The sequence below is a fragment of the Chaetodon trifascialis genome, chromosome 17 (assembly GCF_039877785.1).
Source record: "Chaetodon trifascialis isolate fChaTrf1 chromosome 17, fChaTrf1.hap1, whole genome shotgun sequence".
NCBI classification, from domain to species: domain Eukaryota; kingdom Metazoa; phylum Chordata; class Actinopteri; order Chaetodontiformes; family Chaetodontidae; genus Chaetodon; species Chaetodon trifascialis.
The window spans coordinates 7550725-7573168 of NC_092072.1; the positions used below are offsets into that span (position 1 = coordinate 7550725).

At 44.6% G+C, this 22444-nt stretch overlaps 1 protein-coding gene across 2 annotated transcripts in view; it reads right to left on the bottom strand.

The window, feature by feature from the left end:
• Positions 1 to 774: 774 nt before the first annotated feature.
• Positions 775 to 22444, bottom strand: part of LOC139346378 (TGF-beta receptor type-2-like) — a 28958-nt gene continuing 7288 nt past the window's right edge. The window contains exons 1-7 of one of the 2 annotated variants that reach the window (XM_070985420.1): positions 18932 to 19130; positions 16231 to 16372; positions 15212 to 15402; positions 11593 to 12368; positions 10574 to 10715; positions 3667 to 3791; positions 775 to 1896 (exon numbers count right to left, since the gene is read on the bottom strand). In XM_070985420.1, coding sequence (XP_070841521.1) covers positions 1717 to 1896; positions 3667 to 3791; positions 10574 to 10715; positions 11593 to 12368; positions 15212 to 15402; positions 16231 to 16372; positions 18932 to 19004 — 1629 coding nt within the window. In that variant the 5' untranslated portion in view covers positions 19005 to 19130 and the 3' untranslated portion in view covers positions 775 to 1716. Of the gene's footprint in view, positions 1897 to 3666; positions 3792 to 10573; positions 10716 to 11592; positions 12369 to 15211; positions 15403 to 16230; positions 16373 to 18931; positions 19131 to 22444 lie in introns of those variants that run through there. The other variant, XM_070985421.1, reaches the window with a different exon arrangement.

Consider the following 22444-nt stretch of genomic DNA (forward strand, 5'->3'; position numbering starts at 1 on the left):
CCTGCCTGTCAATCAACTGCCACTGTTAAGATGTGTGACAAGGCAGTCTGAGAGATTTGTCATATTTTGAATAACACCCATAACACCCAGAATGTGAAGCATCTTGGTGGCCTCAGTGTAATCATGAATGAAGAAGTCTGTGTCAGAGTGGCATCATGACTGAAACATTAACTCCCCATTCCAAGCCTGAGCGCAACTGATGGCCGATGATGATTTTACCGAGTTTGTCATCCTGCAGGAGCCGGAGCTCTGCGGTGATCAGTTAGAGTGTTTTCAGTGCATGAGGCGTATTAAAATGTTGTTGTTAAATAGAACTACTCCATTAATGAAGAGGACAGAAAAAAAAAGATCAAGGCCAGTTTTCACTTACGTTTTGGATTTGGTTTGGTCCATGAGTTATTTGGAGGGGTCGACAAGAGCTGGAGGGACTTAACCATAAGGTCCAGTGAACTAAAACATGAGCTGAAAGCTGCACAGAGCTGTTGCTTCTCAGCTGAATTAGCAGCATTAAGAGCAAGCCAGTTGATTCAACATCAGAAATATCGTTGAATATCGCTTTGAGGATCGCATTTATGCAGGAAACTGAATAGCATTGTGGTTCATTATGTAAGACAGTTAAGCATTTGCGATGCAACTGTAAAGAACTTCAGCTTTTCTAAGAAAGTGGTTCACAGTGTCAAATCAACGTCCGTCTCACATCACAACCTTAAGGAAATAATGCTAAGCGGCATCGAAGTGCCATGATAGCATGAAAAACACCATGTTGACACGATGAGTACTGTAATACTTTTAATTATGGCTTTAGAGTTTTATACAAAATGACTTTGATATAGATCTTTTCTGATCACGGAGTCAGAATTCCCTTTTCAGTGACAAAATGTCAAGGCAACGTGCAGGAACTTCCAGTTAAGAGTCCTTTATACAGATTTCCATTCCTTTTATTTTCTTTGTCTGGTTACACAGACTCCTCTGAGTAATACACACATACAAACACGCGCGCACACACACACACACGCAGTATATAGCTGTTCCTTTTTCCTTTCAGGCTGATTTTGCCGTCTTTATTTTGCAATTCATAGTCCTTGAGATATGATATCAGCTTTCCCTGCAGATTTCTGCCTTCGAAGGCTTCTCTGTTTCTTTGCTGTGGGTAATTTCCATTTCATGCCACAAGAAATTATACTTGCACTTTGAAACTTGCGTTGCACAGTCATCCAGTCCCGTTGACACCTTTAGTGTGCGATCCAATAAACTGTATTGGGGTATTAATGCTATTAACTTTCTTAATATTTTAGATTGCTCCCTTTTACTCACTTTTCTAAATATGATCTGTCCCTTTATTTCCTATACCTGAAGGCACTGAATATATATATAATTTGGTGTGCATAGATATTGGTAAAGTGCAAATAGTGTTTGGTTATAAAAGCTTTAAAATGCAGTTTCCCTGTTTGTTTATGACTCGATCCAGTTTCTGAAGCATGTAGAAGAATACAAATCAAGTCACTGCCGTTTGTGTTTATGTTGGTCCTGGTCTGTACATGGAAGTCTGTCTCTGGCATCAGTTCTGTTTCATCCAGGAGTTTCCAGTTTGCTCCTCCGTCACACATTTCTGATGAACCCACAGCAAACAATGCATCCACTGGACTTTCTTCCTCTCCCAGCTGCTTGGTTGTAATTCCTCTGCCACCCTAGTGGGGGCAGTGTTTCTGTTGAGCTCTACTTCTCATCCACCACTAAGATTTCTTCAGGGATCTTCTCCTCTGAGTCAGAGCAATCTGACAGCTTGTCCAGGTACTCCATGTCGGAAAAGCGCTCAGCAACACACTGGGCTGTCAGACGGGCCTCCGGGTCGTGGTCCCAGCACTCCTCTATGGTGGCGCACACCATCTGGATGCCCTGCAGGGGGAGCGGTGGAGCAGAGATATAATCAGTCAATAATACAGACTGGGGGCAAGTCTGACTGTGACAGCATACCATCACCTCAAGCTGAACCCCTGAGTGCTCATGTGAGAGTGTGAGTTTCCATCTGTGTGTTTATGTTTGTCTGCCTGTGTCTGTGTTTTCTGTGAGTGGAAACCAAAAAGACAGCGTCACATAAGACAGCAGAATTATACACTCAGTTGCCAGATAATTAGGCACACCTAGCTAAAACTAATTTAGTCTAACATCGCAGTCTGAAGTAAAACCAGCCTTCATGAGGGTTACAATGCTCAGTCTTTATGGAAGCTTTTTAGAGAGGCGATGATTCAGCTGCATGATCATTTTAGAGGCTGCTGAACTGAACGACCCTCATCGACGGCATTTGGGTGAGAAAAACAATAGAAACAGAGTAGAGATAAGAGCTCTTCTCAGGACTATCAGCGGGGATGAAACTGTGCTTGACTGACTGCTCTGCTCTTTGTTTTTGGCCTTTTTTGCGGCGCCACCTCCACCTGTAGATCAGCAGAATAGCGTGAAACCATTTGCAGAATCGTGTCACCTGCGTTCACGTGTGTCCTCGTGCACATGCGAGAGACAAACCAAACGGGGACTCTTTAAAAACAAGATGACTCCAGGCAGCACTTTAAACAGACAACAGGCACCGCCCTGTAAAACTTACCAAAGCAATGCTAACCAGTTATTTGTATATTTGATTGTATCTCCTTTAGTTTCTGCCACTGCAGTTCAAAGTCTTCCTGCAATCCACACAAACCATTTATGACATGAACGTGTGTGTGTTTTAACACAGCTAAAAGAAGCTTTAGGCACCTGATGTCATCAAACAGGTAAATGCAAAAGAAAAAAAAAACTTAGGGCAAATTATATTAGCAATACACCTAATTAATGTTTGCACCTTTGCTGGCCTTACATCAGTGTGGAAATACAGACAATTATTTTCCACTGCAAGAACCGTCCCAAAGGACAAAAATCCTTGAGAGGAACTCAGGAACTTTCGCTGCACTTCCACTAGCAGAACTAAATTTAGCTCTGTGTGATCGTTACAGGAGCCTGCTCCGAGGGTGGTGCTTTCTTTCAGGGTGGAGTTTGATGATGCACCTGCTGCAGCTTGTGCAGAGCTTCATTTAAAAGATGAGGACGCACTGGACGACTAGTATTAATATCAGGACAAGGGAGAGACATTTCTTGCTATGTTTATTAATGTTAAGATTATTCTAATGTTTTTGAGAGGGAAAGTGAGAGAGGGTGTTCAAACAAGCTGAAGGCATCGGTAGAGCGTAAGAGAGAGCAAGAGGAAGTCAAAAGAGCGAGTGAGTGAACGTGAGAAATAAAACTTTTATTTGCTAATTGTTTGATTGTGGTTTCGTTTTAAGAGCAGGAATAAACAACCGTAAAACACTCAACAGATTGTCTGCTTTGGAGACAGCTGTTCCGGGCTTTTCGTTCTGCATTTCCACCTCTGCATGTCAACTTTTTTTTCCTTTCATTGCATCCACTGGAACATCAGAGAAGTGTTGTACAAAGAACAGCAGGAAGACTCTGCTGATGTTTCCTCGTGTAAAACCTGCATCTCAAATACTGATGTTTTTTTTTTTCCAATGTGTCATTAGTCTAATTACGGTGAAAATGCAAATTAATGTGCAATGGAGACTTTAGTTAACAGAGGAACTAAACCTTATATGATGCATTCAGGTTATCCAACACGTATGCATGTGTGGTGCCTCTTACTGTGTGGTTCATCCAGCTGTTGGGGATCTCAGGTCGTCCCCGGTCTCGCAGAACGCTGTCCTTCATACTCTCGACACACGGGTGTTCCCTCAGGTTCCCGAAGGGTGGCTCGTACTCCTTCACCTCTGCACACACAAACGAGAAAGAGGTACAGAAAAGTGAGCCTGCGACCGCTCAAACTGGTGAGCTTTGCTTGTTTTATACAAGCAGTAAACTTTCAAAGAGCCTCGCGTCTATCGAAAGAAACAGCTCTGCTGAACGGAGAGACTAGATCAGATGGCAGTGCCCCACAGCGCACACATCAACAACACTTCTCAAAGGATCCGCTGTGTGCTCCAAATTAAAACTGCAGGTTGCAAACTTTAAATAGCACTGAAGCAGCACATAACACAGACAGAATCCTGAGCTGCTGATGGAGGGGCCAAGGGGGAGATTTACTGAAGAGAAACACTTATTATTATCACATTTTTACCCTCAACGTCAAGGAGCTTAAAGTATCTCACCAACGCAGCTCTGGCTTTGTGTCAGCTCGCTTAAACAATGAAATCCAGGGCGCTTGTCAAAGGGAATTTACCAGTTGAGTTTACTCGGGGCAAGATTTCAAAGCACTGCCGTGGAGGACAGTCTGGGAACTGTGGGTCAAGAATTTCCAGACGGTTTATCTCCCATGAATTCATGTATCCTCGGAGTAAAACAACAAATCAAATTCCAAATTGCTTTGGAGCGTGGAGGGCTTGTGTGAAGACAAACACAACTTTCAGAGAATCCTTCGAGATAAGAGGAGCCCGATGAGGCACATGACAGCGTGAGCAATGTGGAAGCAAATAATTAGCTCAAGCTGATTTTCAATGATTAAAAAGATGACCGGGAGATGAAACAGCAGTTTGAGAATCGCACGGCACTCTGCAAATAACACCTCAGCAAAGACAGACAGAAGCCTTCAAACAGAAGACAGACACAAGCTCCACTTTTCTACTCTGAAAACTTTAAATTGACTGCCACTGTTGACTGTAATTGAACACAATGATCCCTTTCATGTACCGTTTATAATTTCCTCACCTAGAAAAACAGACATGCACTTTTGGGGTGCATACACTACGTTGTTATTGCAGCTCTCAGCCTTAACTACAAGCTGAAACCTGACTGAGGGAAATGAGTCAGAGTGCAGTACGTGTCATTACACAATAACGTTCAACGTCTGCATTTGCTCAAGAAGTCGGAAGTGTATCATTTGCTGTAGAACTGACGACTAACGGCTAAAAATTGTGCCATTAATGATCCACAAATGTAGCGTACCAGCATCATAAACAAACCTAAAGCTGGACTTTGAGCTCTCAGTTACTCAAAGAATACACCTACAGGCCAGTGCCAGTCACTGATTGGCAAAATGTGCTGGTGCTTTAATCCAGTATATCTGGCTCCAAACACACACCGAAAGACAGGCACAGTGCAGATCTGTCCTGCACTTCCCCGTCCGTAAATCTGTCCCACAGAGTTTACATGATTGGATCAAATCAGCGCCAGCCGGAGTCGGCGAGCTCCGGGGTAACCCGCCCAATCACGAGGCCAACATGGTGTCTCTGCAAGTGAACCATTGCAGCAAGTAAACAATTTGTAGGATGAACCAGATGATGGTTTCACATTTCACTCTTTCCAAACATGCTTCAAAAGAAGCTCAGAGACAGAACTGGAGGCTTCTGGGAGATTGACAAGTGCAACAGATGACTCTAAAACTTCCTATTTCTTTAGGCAAGCAAGGTTTCCTGGATTGGTATTAAAGTTTAGACACTGCTCCACCCAACCATTAAGAGGAAAGGTGACAGACCTCTTTCTGTTTGGACAGGTCCGTGGGAGTGTATAACTGCCCTCTTCACTGCAAATCCCATTTATAAACTGTTGGGCAAACATGTTTATGTGTTCATCTCCAAACAATGGGCCCAAAATATATGAATCATACTACTGAGCACTTTGCAGTGTAAACAACAGAGCGTATTCCAGGATGGAAAGATTGGCCAATCCTGCTCTAAAAAGGAAATATGGTTTTTCCAGGCGAACCTTAAATTAAACTCTGAACCAGCAAAAAGCTATTGAAAACACAACACAGGGCGAGGGAGGAATGCTGTGGTTTGCAAAAGTCGCACACTGCATATTGACAAGATTCCTCCGAAGCAATATAAGAAGTTCAGCAGAGTAACAATGAGGAACTTACACTATGTCTCCTACGACAGCTGACATGGAGTGATGTGGATTTTGCAATGCTAGCACATATTTCATCCTTAATGTCTACTTTCCATGCTGGTTGTCAGGCATGCCTGTCGAAACTGTCTGGGAATCTGCAGCCAAGAGAAACCCAATTAAATTTAGCGACGATGGCAGACTGGGGAAACTTGTCAATGGATGTCACTCTTTGGAGCTTTGTGATATGCATCCATGACAGTCACGTCGCCATAGCTAACAGCCACTTTCATGTCTTTCAGGGAATGACCAGGACTTCAACCATCCCAACTAATTACAGTCTTTCATGAGCCTTTCACTTGTTTTGATTATGGCCCTATCACACTGATGTGCTCAGCTCTGTGGCAGGATCCATCCTAAAATATTAGACTGAAGCTATTGATATTGATATTTTGTTACGCTGCCCCCGAAAGCCAGCGTTCTGTATAATTATGCACAACAAAACATAAACACTGAAAAAGAGAACTGAAGTCCTGTAACCTAAACACATCAATAATGCATGAAAACAGATCCACGCAGAGTTTTGACATGTGCTTGGAAATAAATTAGTAATGTGATCACAGTAACATTGTCTGTTTCCCAGAGTCTGTCTGAGTCAAGCAACAAGAGCCTGACTAATCCACTCCCAGCCGCCTCTGCTGGCTTTCATTAGGCCGCGGTGGCTGTGACACTTGTTTGCGTTCCTCACAGGTTGTTAAAGTCATTTAGTACAGATGTAGGCATGTGCATTACATGTTAGCAGAGCTCCATTTTAGACATATGGCACTGACTTACCCTGAAGGCTTACCCTACATTTAGCTCCAGCTGATTCGGGCCCTAACCTTAACCTAACCCCATTAAAGGAGCCCAAAAACCTATTTTGACTCATGCTGGATGTAACTGTTGTGCAAATCAATTGGGCACACACATTTTGTCCCCAACTGATCCACAAGCAAGTGGAGGGAAATCAAACATTTGTCCCCGAACATGGACTATGGCAGACCCTGCACAAAACAACACAAACACACTGTACTATCAGGCCCTCCGGTCCTGGAGGAGTTGATGGTCTGACATCTGGAGAGCAGCTGCCCTAACCTCTTCTCCTCTCCAGTCTAGCCCAACCTCTCCCTCTAGGGACCGAAGGCATTTCTCCGTCTGCAGCTCCACATTCAACACCACTCCACTATTATCCCCCCACGTAGCCCCACCCGCTTGAGGAACGCCCTCATAGTCTTTCCAAGCCCTAAATCTGGACCAGCGAAATTATACAGGAGGGACATTTTAGGGAGCAGAGTCAGAGATAAAAAGGCCTGAGCCTTGAATCCAGCTTTTCCTCCACTCCGAGGTGTGTTGATCTCGCAGTTTCCCTCTCACTCTAACTTTTCCTCAGTCTTTATAGTCTTGGAAGATAAAGAAAGTAAAGTGATGGCTCATGGCTGGCTGACTGGCGTTGTCGACAGACGGCTGTGTTCTCCTCGCCTGGCGGATCTCAGATCAGACCACGGCCTCAGGAACTGTGACAGAGCGGCTATGTGGCTGCCTGCCACTGAGACGCAGAGCTCTGATCAGACATCTGTCTTCCACAGACACACACACAGGCAGGTGGCAACAGAGACAGGAGAGACAAGAGGAAACCAGGGCTTCACCCCAGTCATTATAATGATGCCCTGGGATGTGTCACTCTGAATATCTGTGTGTGTGCACATGTGTTTCATATTTTGTCTCGTGAGGTGAGCACTCAGGGTGTCATTAGTGACTCACCGGCCTCCAGGGACAGCTTGGCAACTTTGTGGAAAACAAGAGACCAGCAGCGTGAAAGCATGAAACTCGTTGAGAGCACTCTGTAAACACATCAGTTTTACTCTCATGCTGCTCTGATTTCCCCAATCAATACCAGATCTCTGCCAGCACACCATCCGCGTGGAGATCCTTTCAGCTGCCAGCGAACTAGAACCAAATCACTGCATCTCATTTACGCAGCTCATTCTTTCCGCCTTCCTCTGGGTTCATCAAGGTAGGAGGTTGGCTGTGTTTGTGCAACGTTTTAACCTTTCAGCATGAGAACGTCTCCTTGGGTTTTGGCCCTAATGAACTACAGATTTTGCTCCACGGCTCGTCTCGGAGAGATGCCAAGTCTAGAAAAAGTGGATTGAGATATGCAGAAAAACACACAGACTACTCCAGCTGCTTATGTATAGTCTCGATTCTGGTCCGGGGGTGGGACGGGAACCCCTCTGCTTCACCATTACATCTAAGCTAGCCTGTCCTCCCTGTCTGTCTGTGTCGGCATGAGTGACGCTGGATGGCTGTCTACAGCGCTACAGTGCAGTGGGAGAATAATTAAGTGCTGCCTCACCTGCCTGAGGGCAGGAACAAAAAGACAGACAGAGAGAGGGGGAGAAAAATGTGGATAAAAGTTTAGAAGCAGAGGATGACACAGAGTTTCCTGTACAAGGACAGTCGGAGAAATGTCTAAAATAACGTTTGCTTGCCCCGTGCGGTGTTTCTGTTTGTCAAGATCTAAACAAATGCCAAGTAAGACTCAGAAATAAACCCAGAAATGAACGAAATGCGCAGAGGAGGATGAGTGGGATGAATAAAGCTGTTGTCCCTCAAATCCCTCAAGAGGAAGCCGAGCGAAGCCACGCTAACCTTTAACCAAGGAGCCTGGATTCGTTTAGTCCACCAACATGCATCCTGTCTGGTCTCCTCATGAGACATTAGCTGCAAAACATCCTCACATAAAGGAGACATCCATACTTACAACTTCACTCTGAGAACAGTACGTCTTGGGGACTGCAAAAACAGGAAATAGTCTATTTTCTTTTCAAAGGTGTACCCAAGGGGCACACATATTCTTGCTGTTGGGGAGGAAAAGCGAGGGGGATTGTGGGTCACTCAACCATGTTTTTTTCTTGAGAGGACTCTTGGGTAGTGTAACTGTGTGATACACTTCAAGGAGGCCCCCCAGGAGGATTGGTGGTGGTGGTGGGAGGGGGGGGGGCAAAACAGGAAAACGCCAAAGTAGAAGTGTTCATGCCCAAACCGGGCTTTCAATCACTGCTCTGACACAATGGAGACAGGAGCAGTCACAGAAACAAGCTGGACCACAGAGACACTAAGAGGAAGTGAAAACAAACGACTGACTGTCGACATGAAATACTGCCCTGCGGTGTGCCTTCAGATAATCACTCATTTCTATTATTTGCACATATCCTGGCCTTGTTTTCGCTGCGGAATGACAAACACACGTAACGGTACATTAGGAAAGTGAAAGCAGATCCTTGAGACTTCCACAAGATGAATCGCGTGTTTGACACGTTCAGATTTTGCTCCCGCAGTGATTAATGGGTCGTGGATGGCACACACATTAAGTCCTGTCGCACAGTGTCACACATCCAGTAAGCGAACTCAAGGTGGAGCGGGCCGCTGCGCTCCTAATTGGCGAAGTCGTCGCTGTGCTGATAGTCCTTAGAGGTCAAGCGAGCTGTGGAGGCAATTTTTCTTTTTACAGTATTTCTGAGGCGCTTTACTCTGGCCCCAAAGGGAATTTCATCAATCAGCACTTATATTGATTTCCTTTACCCTCAACGGCCTAAGCTAATCTCTAATTTACCAGGGAAAATGCGCTTATCTCCATTATTAACTACAGTAAAGGTCAATAGTGATGTTCACTGTGTGTACAGTGGGGGCAGCATGGGATTATGCAGGCAGTCAGATGTGTCATGTTTAAAGATGGTGTCCCCAAAACACAGTTAACACAAATAAATGCCCAAAAACACTCAGAGGGGATGGAGGCAGCAGAGTGGAATACTCGTTTAAGGAACACTGCAACATTTTGCTTCCTTGTTGAGAATTAGAGAACATTTAATGTCTGTCTGTCAAGCTGTGCTTTTACAGGGTTATGTGCTGGACTGTTTTTTCAGCTGGAGGCAATGACTTCATGCAGCCTCTGCTGGTTGTCTGACCACCTCACAGTGATGACAAGTCCCTTGGAAGCCACTGTGTCCCGCCCTAGAGGTGCTGGTAGGCAGATTTTCTTACCTTTGGACAGAGCTGGGCCGGCTGTTTTCCCCAGTCTTTATGCAAAGCTAAGCTAAGCTAAACTACGGTTGGAGATTGCTATCAGTCTTTTCATCTAACTCTCTGAAAGTCCTCCTTTAAGAAGTCCATCCTTCAGGAATCACTAAAACCTCCATGACAGCAAATATCTACTGAATCCAGTGAATTAAACACTGACTTCAGGCCTGTTGTTTTAAGCTCGATGGGTATCGTCTTCACACATTTGCTGTTTGGAAGGGTTAAACCCTCTGGTGTCTGAGGCCTGTCAGCCACTTCTAAAAGTAGTTTGACATGCATTGGCATTTTTATATATTTCACCCATCTAAAAAAACAAGTGTTAGTGTCTGTACAATCTATGATAAAAATAATATTGTTTTCATTTTTTCTGATTTTATTTTTTCACTTATATCAATTAATAACACATTAAAGCCAAATTTATCAGATCACTGAAATTTGCTAAATGTTTTGACTAGGATTTTTAAAAAGCCCAAACATGAGCTGTTAGCTGCTTCCATCAAAAGCTGCTGCATTAGCCTTCAAATTCAAACATTAATCTGCCACTACCATGAAGCAATTTGTATCGAATGTGATCTAACTCCAGCACAGTCATGTGTGTCTGATCACATCTTACCTCCGATAGCGTTACACCTGGAGATGATCTCCCACAGCACAAGAGCCATGGAATAAACATCGGCCTGTTTGAAGGACTCGATGTTTTCTAGGTTGATTCTGGACTCCAAGACCTCTGGGGCCATGTACCTGGCTGTGCCCACCTGAGAAAAAACAGGGAGAAAAGTCCTTGACATCGAAGTCCTTGACAGCACAGATGGAAATGTTACGTGGATGTATAGTATTGTTTTGCATTGCTTAAGCAGAGTGCTACATCTAAGAGGAGCTGGTTAAACACACAATGAAGTTAACCTTTTTAACCAATGACTACCTTTTTACATGATGGGTTTGGCTAAGAAAGCACAACTAAGCAGACCATCTTAGCCGTTATGAGTTGTTCACCTGCATTAATCAAGAGGCAGGTGGCAATTTTGTGTATTCCGATCACATTTATCTGAATCAAAACATGTTTGATGTATAACATAATTGGAAAAACAAAGGCAGCTCTGAGCTCAACAACACGCCGCTTGTCTTTACATAATTACCAGCCTGGAAAATGTGTTCACTGGCGCTTCCTCGAAAATGCATTACAATGCATTAGGTGTGCTGCGCGGCAAAGGAGGCCTTTTCATAATGAGTCATTCTCATAACAGAGTCTAATATGACTCTGGCCTCTTACATCAGTGTAATGAGTCCATTAAGAATCAATCAAACCTGTTTGTCTTGTGAGGATAATAAAACGACAACCTAAGAACACTTACGACACCATTTCTATCAGCATTAGCCATCTGGGGCCAAGATATGGAGAGTGCCAAATATTGAGAGATGGTGTCCCTGAGCGATGAGCATCAGAATGAAAAGTTTGACTGACGCTCTCCTCAGGGTGGTACATATCTTCAAAGAAATATATATCAAAGCTTTGAATGGCCTGAGTCTGGGGTGGCAGTGAAAATTATAAACAGCAGAGGATTTATTTAAGTAAAGCCAAAATAAAAAATAAAACAAAATAAACGCCCAAAATGTAGGATTATGAGGCTTTACCTGCCCACTGTTGGCCAGCTCATCCACAGACAGAGTGTTGTCCAGGCGGAGGGCGAGGCCAAAGTCACACAGGCAGCAGGTCAGGTCGCTTTTCACGAGTATGTTGGAGCTCTTAATGTCCCTGTGCGTGATGGGCACCTTGTAGCGACCGCAGGTGGTGTGGTCACTGTGGAGGTGCGCCACTCCACACGCCAGCGAACTCCCCAGCATCCACAGGTCATGCCAGTTGATGATATGGTGGATCAAGTACTCCTGGAGGTTCCCTCTTGGCTGGTAGGCTGTGATCAGCCAGTACTGTCTCTGCACCTTCCTCTCCTCTGCGGTCAGGAAGTGAAGCACATTCTCATGTCTCAAATCTGCGTCTGAGAAAATTTCCTTCTCATTCTTCCAGGAGGCGTACTCCTCGTATGAGAAAATCTTAATGGCCACCGTCTCGAAGCCCTGCTCCTCGCTGACGGAGGAGCCCTGCTTGAGTTTGGCTTTGTAGACTTCTGCAAAGCGTCCTTTTCCAACCTGAACATCCAATTCAATGGGCAGCAGCTCTGTGTTGTGGTTGATGTTGTTGGCGTGCGTGGAGCTGCTGTCTGAACCTTCGTCGTCTATCATGATGGCGTGAGCGTCACTGAAGTCCAGCGGGGGACCCCTCTTGCGTCTGGAGCTGGCTTGCCGCTGACGGTAGACCCGATAACAGTAGAAGGAAGTGATGACAACTACAGCCATAACCAGCAGAGGCACCAGGCTCACCAAGATGACCGCCACCACCTGGGAATCCATGTCTGAGGGAACAAAAGATAAAGGATTAAGATGATGAGGATGAAGATGATGCCCACATTTATACAGCTGAGCTTAACACTATGCTAATAATGTGAAAATGACTGCATGTAATGTGAAGGTTCTCCTCAGCTCTGCAGGGCATTTTAGCATCTTTCAGCTCATTGTATGTTTGTTTTTATTTAATCACCTGAAAATAAGAATCATTGTGTTTATTTTACCTTAGAATGAGCTCTTCATATCTACAGAGAAAGCGAGCCCTTGTTTCTACAGTCGCCCAAAAAGGACAAACCAAACAAGCTCTTGACAGCACCAGTGTTTTTTAGCAGCCACCGTAGGAGAAGGTGAAGCGAGGGGTATTCAGTTGGTTGCAACCTGCAACCTCGCTGCTAGATGCCGCTAAATCTGTCATGCTGGTGCCTTAAAAAGTGGGACAGCTTATCATTCTCTTGGATTTTAGTCGCTTCTCTGTGGGAAAACGCCGTCAGGATCCTTCAAAACACCGCATTTCTCCTGTTGCGCTTTGTTTGGAATGATAACACACGAAACAATTCATCTCCCCTGATACAAAGAAATAAGACTCAAATTCCATCTCGGCAGATCAGCGTTTAGCTAAGAGTAAAGTAATATCCTCAGAAGAGCAGAGGAACCTGACCTGTCCCTGTGGAATGTCTATGAGCATCAGAAAGCTAAAGTTAGTGTCTGGGCCACAAAGGCAAGCTGCTCCAAACCCTGACCCAGTCAACCACATATTGTGTCTCTTTATAGTGTATGTCTGATTCTTATAATTTAGGACGTGGTGTGTCTGGGAGCTGCTACGGTTTTGGCAAACGGTGAAAGTTTATGCTTGTGCTGTGTTTATGGTCCAGTTTTTGAAGCTGCAGTCATAAAAGAGGACCTATAAAAACTATATCATCCGACATACTAAATGAGAAACCCCCAATTGGTGCACAGTTTGAGTTCTAAATTTAATCATTTATACGCCTCCTTGTCTGGTTGCTCTGAGTGCCACACAACTTTCCAAAACACTTTAAAATTACCAGCTTTGACAGATCGTAATTTTGAAATGCAGTTTTGCAGCAGATATATCCTCATTTTTTCCCCATTTTGCTTAAGAACTGATAAGAAACTAATTTAAGAGGCACGTGTGGAGAGGAGTCAGGATGAAATGAGGGACGAGGACGAATGGAGAAGGCATCTAGCAGCCTGCCCAGTCGAGCCCTCTGGTTCCCTCTCATTTTTTTTTTTCTGAACAGGAAACCACATGTCTGAAATCCTCAACACGGCCCCAGCCAGTTTGTTTTTATTTTCAGAGAGTGAGAAGCTATTTCTCACAACAAACCTGTCACTGTGCCTCCGGACTCCCTCGGCTTTGGCCGAAGCCTTCACTTGAAGTATGAAATATTGAATTTTTAGGAGAAAAGGTTGTGTGAGTGGCAAAAAAATGTGAATTACTGTGAGTCTTAATGTTAAATTGGGACATTGGGATGCTGTGCCCAGTACTCAAACCACCCAACAGAAGGGATATTTTGATCCAGTAACCCAACAGTAATGTAAAAATACACCAACACAAGGTCAAAACACCCCATTGGTGGCGAGTGAAACCGACCACATGCTGGGTCACTTTCTAACCCTGCAATCTTTAGTCTGTAGAATTGCTTTTTTGTTATTATTACTTATTTTGTCTGGCATTACATGCTTCTGGTTCTCTAATTAGGTCTGCTTCTTGGGGTTTCCAGTAGTTTTATTGCTGATAAGATGATTAAAAACACCATTAGCCCTCCTGTGAGTACAATGGTGCAGAAAGAGGGTTTACTGTTACCATTTTTTGCAGTGTTTACCTCAAATCCCGTAAGCGAAGGCTCAGGCAGAAAAAAATGGGACACCGATCACTTGCTAGTAGAGAAAGAGGCAGATTCACCCAAATTTACTGGCATTGCTGCCTCGTGAGCTCCTTCATTACTGCACTGTCTCATGTTAGTCAGTGAGAAGTTACAGGGAGTGCGCAGACATTCTCAAGAGTAAGAGAAAGTATTTCCATTACGTGGTTTGCACTGTGCAGATGCTTTCAATTTGGCTCTCTGTGCAGAGCCAGGTCTCGGAAATGTACCTCAGTGTTATTATCGCCTGGACGTTGTAGTCAAAATACATCTGATTCCAGGACCAATGTTGTAACTGGAGTCTACGAGCCAGTGTCTCCAAAAACCTGTTTGTAATCATGTTTCTGGAAAGCATTACAGCGCACATGTTAGCATCCATGCACGACGCCTTATACATGACAAGCTGATAGAAACTGGCATATTATTATTAGGCTGACCATGACTATGACGTTGCCGTGTTAAGTTGTACGGCTGTAAGAACCACAGAGCCCCATTTTTACACGCTTAAAAGAGAGTTACTGCATCAGCGCTCAACTGAGGAAGAGAAGTACTGACGCAAGAGTGGGTTTGAATTGTGGGAAATACACTTATTTCATTAGGTGAGATGACTTCAACCTCTCTCATCTCTACAGCAAACAGCCAGTTAGCTTAGCTTAGCATAAAGACTGGAAACAGGGGGAAACAGCTAGCCTGAATTCATAACAAAGCCCAAGCTTTTTTTGTTTTGATGCTAGTTGGTGTTCTAGTCTTTATGCTAAGCTAAGCTAACTGGCTGTAAGTCCATATTTAACATTCAGACATGAGAGTGGTATGAACTGTCTCAGCTAACTAAAAAAAAAAAAAAAGTTTAGCTATTGCTTTAAAGTCAAGACACAGGCCATTGCATGGCTAATACATTGACACTCACTAAGCTCAAGAGTGGATGAAAATGAAGAATTAGCAGGTGAAATGATTAGGTCTTGACTTACAGGAGTTAAAGAAGATGTGCTCGTTGCACTCATCCTCTGAGCAGGAACAGATAAAGAACTGTGAGCCCATGCCCTTTCTCTCTTTCATCTCACACTTGCTGTTGTTGTAATCCTCCAGGACCAGGCCGTACAGCTTCTGAGCCGGGTTGTGACAGACTGTATCAAAGGTGATGTTGTCATTCGTCTTCCTCCTTGGAAAGAGAAAACACGCATAGAAAATGTTGCCATTTACTGGATTAAGTTTGATTCGTAGTCTGTGCTGACAACTATTTGGCAGTGAAGCCCCCCCTTTTCAGCGATCTGTATTATCGCGTAACAAGGCAATGATGGCAGGTCTACACTTGTGCAAATAATGCAATGTTTCCGCCGTACAGAGATAAAGCGGTGGCTGTAAATGGCACATTTGTCTCTTTCAGTAGTCCACAGTCTCAGCATTATGCAAATACATGCAATGCAGAAGTCACACTTACAAACAGGCATACCATTACAAACAGGAAACAAGGAAAACCCTGAACCTGCACAAACATACATATTCAAATTTTGCCTCCCCGCTGAGCAGCGCTACGAGAAACATTTTAAAGAGGTGCTGCTGTCCATTTCTGCTGACCTCAGCTCATGACATACCCACAGCACTGCTAATATAATGAGAAACAGCCTTAAGCTCTTAACACCAACACAATCTGCTTCCTGCTGCTTCTCACATTCAGAGTCAGATTAGATGCTGATGGGTGGTTAGACGCTCGTGTGCTGTCGTAATCCAGTCAGCTGTCTTCAGCAGAATGCTGACTGACAAAGAGTTTAAAGGAAAAGGTCACTCCAAGGAAGAAGTTTAGGGGCTTTTGGGAGGAAACGATGCCCAATGTGATAGATGAAAGAGAAGCTATTGTTGCCTCATTGCTTCACTTCTGTTTGTTCAAGCAGGACTGAAGTGACTCAATCGTTCATTTATGTCTGAAACCATTTCGCATCATAACCCTGACTTCTCTTCATACAGAAATGTGGTCTGAGAGCACACTTACCAGATACTGACACACACATCTTGTTTATCGGGGCAGATAGACGTGATGTCACACTCCACCTTGCAGCTGCCTTTACCTGTGCAGGTAGTTGCGCGAACGTCACAGAACTTGCACAGCCTTCTTACCTTCATTATAGTGGCTTCTGGAAAAAGAGAGAAGGGAGAGAGGAAAGACGGTGAGTCGGACACAAACAGGCTCAGTCTGTCTTGTAACAGCCTATTTCCACCTGTGCAGCGTTTGACATTAAAATGACTATTAAGAAATGCAAAACACTTCCATGTTGATGAATAACAGGAAGATTTCTTTGCACTTACAGCGAGAAAAAGTTCAAGTTTAATTAAAGGGTGGAAGTCTCCTGGAATGTGCCAATAAGCAGAAGCAGATATTCAATATAACCACATGAAAATCCAAACTATTCCATCCTAGAGGGGTGGACAGATTTTTTCCCTGTGAAGTCTGAACAATAAGAGCAGCGCGCAGCAGTGGCATCCACCTCCTTTGGTCTTGTCCAGACTTGACTTTGCCGGCAGGCAGACCCATATCAGTGAGACAGACAGGATTGTGTGATGAGTGCCTGTGGGTTTGATAATCATCTAAGGAGACAACTGCCAGACAGGCAAGAACAACAAACAAAGGAAACACGGATGCATCTCCTCGCTGAGAAGTCTCTAATTTGTCAGGCCGATGAGTCGGCTCCCCGTATAGAAAGGTGTTGTGCCAACTCTGCTCGTGAATATCAAAAAAACGGGGGGAGACGTTATGTATCAGTGTCTATGAATGTTTGGAGAGAGGCATGTGCGTACGTGTGTGCAGAAATTCGCCGCCTGCAGTCTGCAGATCATCCTTGCATTGAGAGGCCGTTGATGATAAAAATCAGTCAGGCGGCGTGCTTCTGTTTGGCACAGAGAGGAGAGACTGAGCACCAAGGAAGGTGAACAATCTCCCCTCTCTTCCTAAAAGGGAAGACTCATCCACCACATAAAAGTACAACTGGGAAGTGGATCTTGTGGCTTTAAGAGTCAGAAATTACCCCAAAAGAGGACATTCCAAATATCCCAGGATCAATCTAGTACCACTGCTTCAGGAAAGGATGTGTCATACGGGCGATGCCACATGAGTCAGTTTGTACAAGTGTACACAATGTAGATTCAAGTGGTACCATGCAGATAAGCTAGGCCACTCGCTGTAACGTGACAAAGACTCATGTTGAGAAATAATACAGACTGAAAGATGAAATTAAACTGAAATTAGCCAAATCTCAAACACAGAGGAAATGACAAAGCATGCGATGGCGCTGCTACTGTAAAACCGCACAACCGCACTTCAGCTACACGCTGACAGGAAGTACACCTACTCTGCATCATAACACACAACGCGAGATCAAACCAGATGACTGACATGCTGTGGTGTAAAGATCACCTGCTGAAGAAGCGCTGCGAACAAACGTGCCTGATGTGTCTGAAGCAGGCTGTGAAGACGGCCCTGACAAACTTTGATCACATGACCTCAAAGTGAGACGCTTTGGACTGGGAAGTGAAAGCAGACCTCTTGACAGGAGACAGTGTGAAGAAGTTTGTTCAGTATCTGTTCGCTCCTGGCTTCACACAGACTTGATGAAAAGCTGCTGTGTGTGTATGTGTGTGTTTGTGTGCTCCTAACCTGCCACAAAAAGCCTACTGTGTCATTTCACCCAATCTGCCGGGTGGGGTTAAACCTGCGGCTTTGCAGCAACACAAAAACAACCTGCAGCGCAGAAGAGAAGCAAATGTAGAACATGAAACGTCGCTGGCATCCTCTTCCTGTTGCGTTTCACAGGACGCTTGCAGGATATTGCAGACGGCCATTGCTTTGTCTTAACTGACAAATAAAAACATCAAAATATTACACTTGAACTCCAGACTGAACTACTTGGTGGAGCAATTTAAAACTCATCCTGGCGGGTTGGTGAGGTGTTTTGAAGCACATCAGCTCTGAGGGGGGACAGTCCATGCCTGAGCGCTGTGGTGGGAAGGTGGCTGAGCCGGAGTAATTATATCATTAGAACAACTCCTCTGAAAGAGCATGTCATTTAAACCCAGGAGGCGGCTATGGAGGGGATGAATGCTAGTAATTGTCACCCAGGGCAACATATAATTGCAGAGAGGGGGGAAAGAGGATTAGGAGCAGCCAAAGCCACTTGGTGCCGCTGGGACTGAGTGTTGAGACAGATGAAGGTAAAACACTGTCTTCCTGAGGGGAGGGGGCTGCTAGACCTGTTAGCAATGTGGCTACACGTCAAAGATGGAGATAAGCCACGTGAGGGGGGGCTTTAAAGACTGTGACTTAGAGCAGGTGAGGCCCTCCCAAGAGCTGCTGTAGCACTCATGAGTGTCACACTTTAAGAGAAATGAATAAACATTACAGGAAGACAAAAATGGCGCTGGGGACAAGAGCTAATTTGAGTGTTTAAGGTTAAATAAAGCTGCGCACTCAGGCAGTTTCTGTTGTTTTTATCATTATTTTTAATAAAAAGCGACGTGACAGTGTGCTACAGGCGCGTGGAGGAACACCTGTGTAAAAGATAATGAGTTTAGTTTATCACCATTTCCTTAAAGAGTTCATTTGAGACTTTGTAGCGCTTCACAGATTCGCCTTAAAGTTGCGCGGCGGCTCAGATAAAAGGCGGACGAAGTTTTTGGACAAGTTTAAAAGTTCAACTCACCCGCCTCCTCCGGCAGAATACTACCAAAGAGTATCGCTCCACACCAAAAAGCGGAAAACCGAAGTAGCTCCATTCAGAAACGGACTACACACTCCTCTCTTTCTCATTAATTTACCGAAGCCTTGACTGCGGGTTAATATCCAGACGCCGCGGACTTCGCTCGGTCCGCCTGTTGCTTCCCCCCCCCAAAAAAACGCCTTCACGGCTCCGGGTGGAAGAAGCAGAGTAAACACAGCAGGCAGGACTTGCCCTATATGCACTTTTCATGAAACAGGAAATCTTCAGAGGGGTTGGACAGCTTTTTTTTCCCCCTTCTTCTTCGTCTTCTTCTTCTACTTCTCAGGCGTGCTCATGTGGCTCTGGAAGCATGTCATTAAGAGGGTGAAACCCAGCAGCGCAGGACTTGAAATGACATGCTCTGAAATAGCTCCTCCGCAGGCTTCACCTATGGGCTGCGAGCATATGCAAACACCCAGATTTACTTCAAAGTCGTCACACCTTTCAGATCTTAGTTAGAGCTGTCAGCTGCTGGCTTCTGCTCATATTTAATTTTAATTTTGACACACTAAACTCATTTAGGTGTCCATTCCACGTCGCTAAATTACACTCTTCATGTTTTTCCTGGAGAGGCTCCAGGCTCTCTCAGTTAATCAAGGGTGACATAAGAAGTGGCGAGAGTCACTCCATATCTCACAGAGTTGGTTTTTATTGAAGACACACAGAGGTTAAGTCCACTCTAACACCCATAAATTACTTGACTATTGCCGGGGCTCTGCAGACATGTGTTTTTGCTCTGCATACTCGAGGCGTGATGTCAGGTTTCTGTCCTGACCCCCTGACCCCAGAGCTTATAACTCTCCACACAGGACGTCGGCTGCTTCCTACACCATCGACTCACTGAGCTTTATTAGCTTTGCTTTGCTTGCGGTGAGCCTGTGTTAGCGTAGGTGCAGTGCAGTGAAGGGTGGAACAAGACAACCCCGGCATCTGGCTGAGAGTCATCGCGTTTTCAAGTTGTCTTCAGTATTAAAGTCATGCGGTGACAGCAGTCTGTGCATCCATGGGAACATTGCAAACAGGAGCTGATGATAGCTAATTCGGCATACTTTTAATTGTGCCAGTTTGCCAAAATGTAAACAAATACAGATTAAAAGGGGCTCAGTTGTCTCAGTTTTGTCTAATGGGGGTTCACAGTGTCAGACTTTGAAAACCACTGGTCCTTTGGAGAGATTTGTTCAGCTCATTTCACTGACTGTTTCAGCTCTGGGTGGGTGTGGGCGGCTGTGTTTGTTTAAGCCTGTGTGCCAGGCGGGTGTTCGGCACTGCGAGGTGGGGTCCAAGCCACAAGGTGGAGATCCGACAGCGCTGTGAGCCCAAGACGGCCGTTCCCCACTGACCTCAGCACATGTGGCCTCCTGGAGGGTCACAACATCCTGCTCACTGACCACAACACCCAAACAAAGGCCTTCTATGACTTAACTTTATCTGCTTCGCTTCAACAGGAAAAACACAACACTCCTGTGTGCCCAGAAGGGTTTATTTAATCACAGCCTTTTTTAGTGTTACTTCATGTGCTCCTTTCACTTTTAGCTTTCCCCGTGCATGAGTCTCCCAGTGTTCCTCCTGCCTTTGAACCACTTTTCCCCACCTCATCGCACAAACCGAGATAAACAAGCGGCAGGCAAACATCCTGAGTGGTATTATGCTCAGTAGCAGGTGCTCGGCGTTCCTGTAAACTGCTCTGGTCGAGTGGAAAGGTAAACAGAGCAACCTGATGACAAATCTTGGGACACACACCTTGAGATAACACCCATGGCAAACAAGTGACGCGTTGCAGCACATTACAAAGACATTCGGAGGTCTCTCACCTTTCTCTGCATATCTGTAGGACAAAAAGTGGTAACGCAAGTCTCTCCCACACACAGGATTATATGCATATATTGTATGCGCATTTCTTATAAGATCTCTCCCCCGCACTGAGTGCCAACTGGAGGTGCGCCACAGAAGGAGAGGGCGCACAGGGATATTGAATCATCAGTCAGTACTAAGCTGAGGCACGGCAAGTATTGCAAGGTTAGAAAGATGCTGAATTGCTGTTAGAAACAGTGAATTTCTGGCACTTAGTGTAAGAACGACGTCTCAAAGTTCTGCGAAAGTTCAGCGCTGAATTAATTTTCTCTAGACAATTCCTTCACACCAGGTTTGATTTCAACCTTTTGAGAGGGCTCCTATCTATTAGAGATTTTGAAGGAAGATTATCACTTTACTTTGAAGGCGCATGGCGCTACAGTCTTCCTACTGTATGAATTTTAGCTTTTTTAGTTCATGTATTGCACACTGTGTTCTTGGTACCTAAAATTAGACATGGCAGCATGTTACACAAGGGATGCCTTCTTTTTTCTTTTTTTTTTTTTTTACCGGTGACTGTAAAACTCAAGTTCTGAGCTTCAGGTTTCTTCATGTTATTTATAGTATTGCAGATTGTATTTTTAGATATTTTTCAAAATCTGTTGCAAAAGTCAAAGGGGCCAAGAAATCACAAACTCACAAAATATGAAATCATTGTCTCTTTTTCACAAGGAAATCATTAACATCAGTTTGGGAGGTATCGGTGGGCTCAAAAATTTCAATATTTGTCAGTGTCTTTATTTTGTCCTCTCTCTGCAGGATGGCTCTCTGTCAGTGCCCACTGCCATTGGATTCTAGCCACTGTCATCAACAGAAGAAATCTGCCTCTTCAGGTAATCTTGAGGGAAACTGATTTATAAATAAACCTTGTTCCCGTTTAGATGTTTTCACCCGCTCCCCGAACAGATCCCCTGATCAGATCTCTGTTACATTACTGATTTGCCAATGATGTCTTTGGTGCGCTGGCTGGAAAAGCAAGCAAGCTGCTGGATCGCTGCACCCGCTGCCAGCCAGCCACCTCACGCCATCTGTCTTTTTAAACCACTTTCAATCAAGACTTTGTTACAGGATAAAATGCTCATGCCAAAGGAAAAAACATCTTTAAACATGGCTCTCGAGTCCCACAAGCTCAACCGTGTGTATGTGCACAGCAGAGAGAAATGTAATACAACTTGTAAATTGCTTGTGAGAATAGTGGCACAAAACAATCAAGTGATTCTTCAGTTACATTGCACATGATTAAGGTGCCGGCCCACGCAACTCGAATATGAAATGTAGTTTGGGTTTTTTTTCAGATTGTGGGGGCTTTTTTCTCACTTACAGAGCGGTTGGATGTCAACCTGTCAGGTGAATGTGCCTCAGGATGTGCCTCTCCAATCCGTCAGTAATCTCTATAAACAAATATCTGCATATGGGTGCAGAAATTGAGGGAAAGGGGCACGATTTTGGAAAACCAGAAAGTTAAAGACGAAATCAAGATAGAAAGCAAAGTTAAAGACAATACAAGAGAGAAAGATGCTGAGATGTTTGAAGTCGAAAAACAAAGAGCAGCACAGATCTGGTCAAGCTGCATTGTCCAAAAAGACCTGCCCTCTGTCCCTCTGA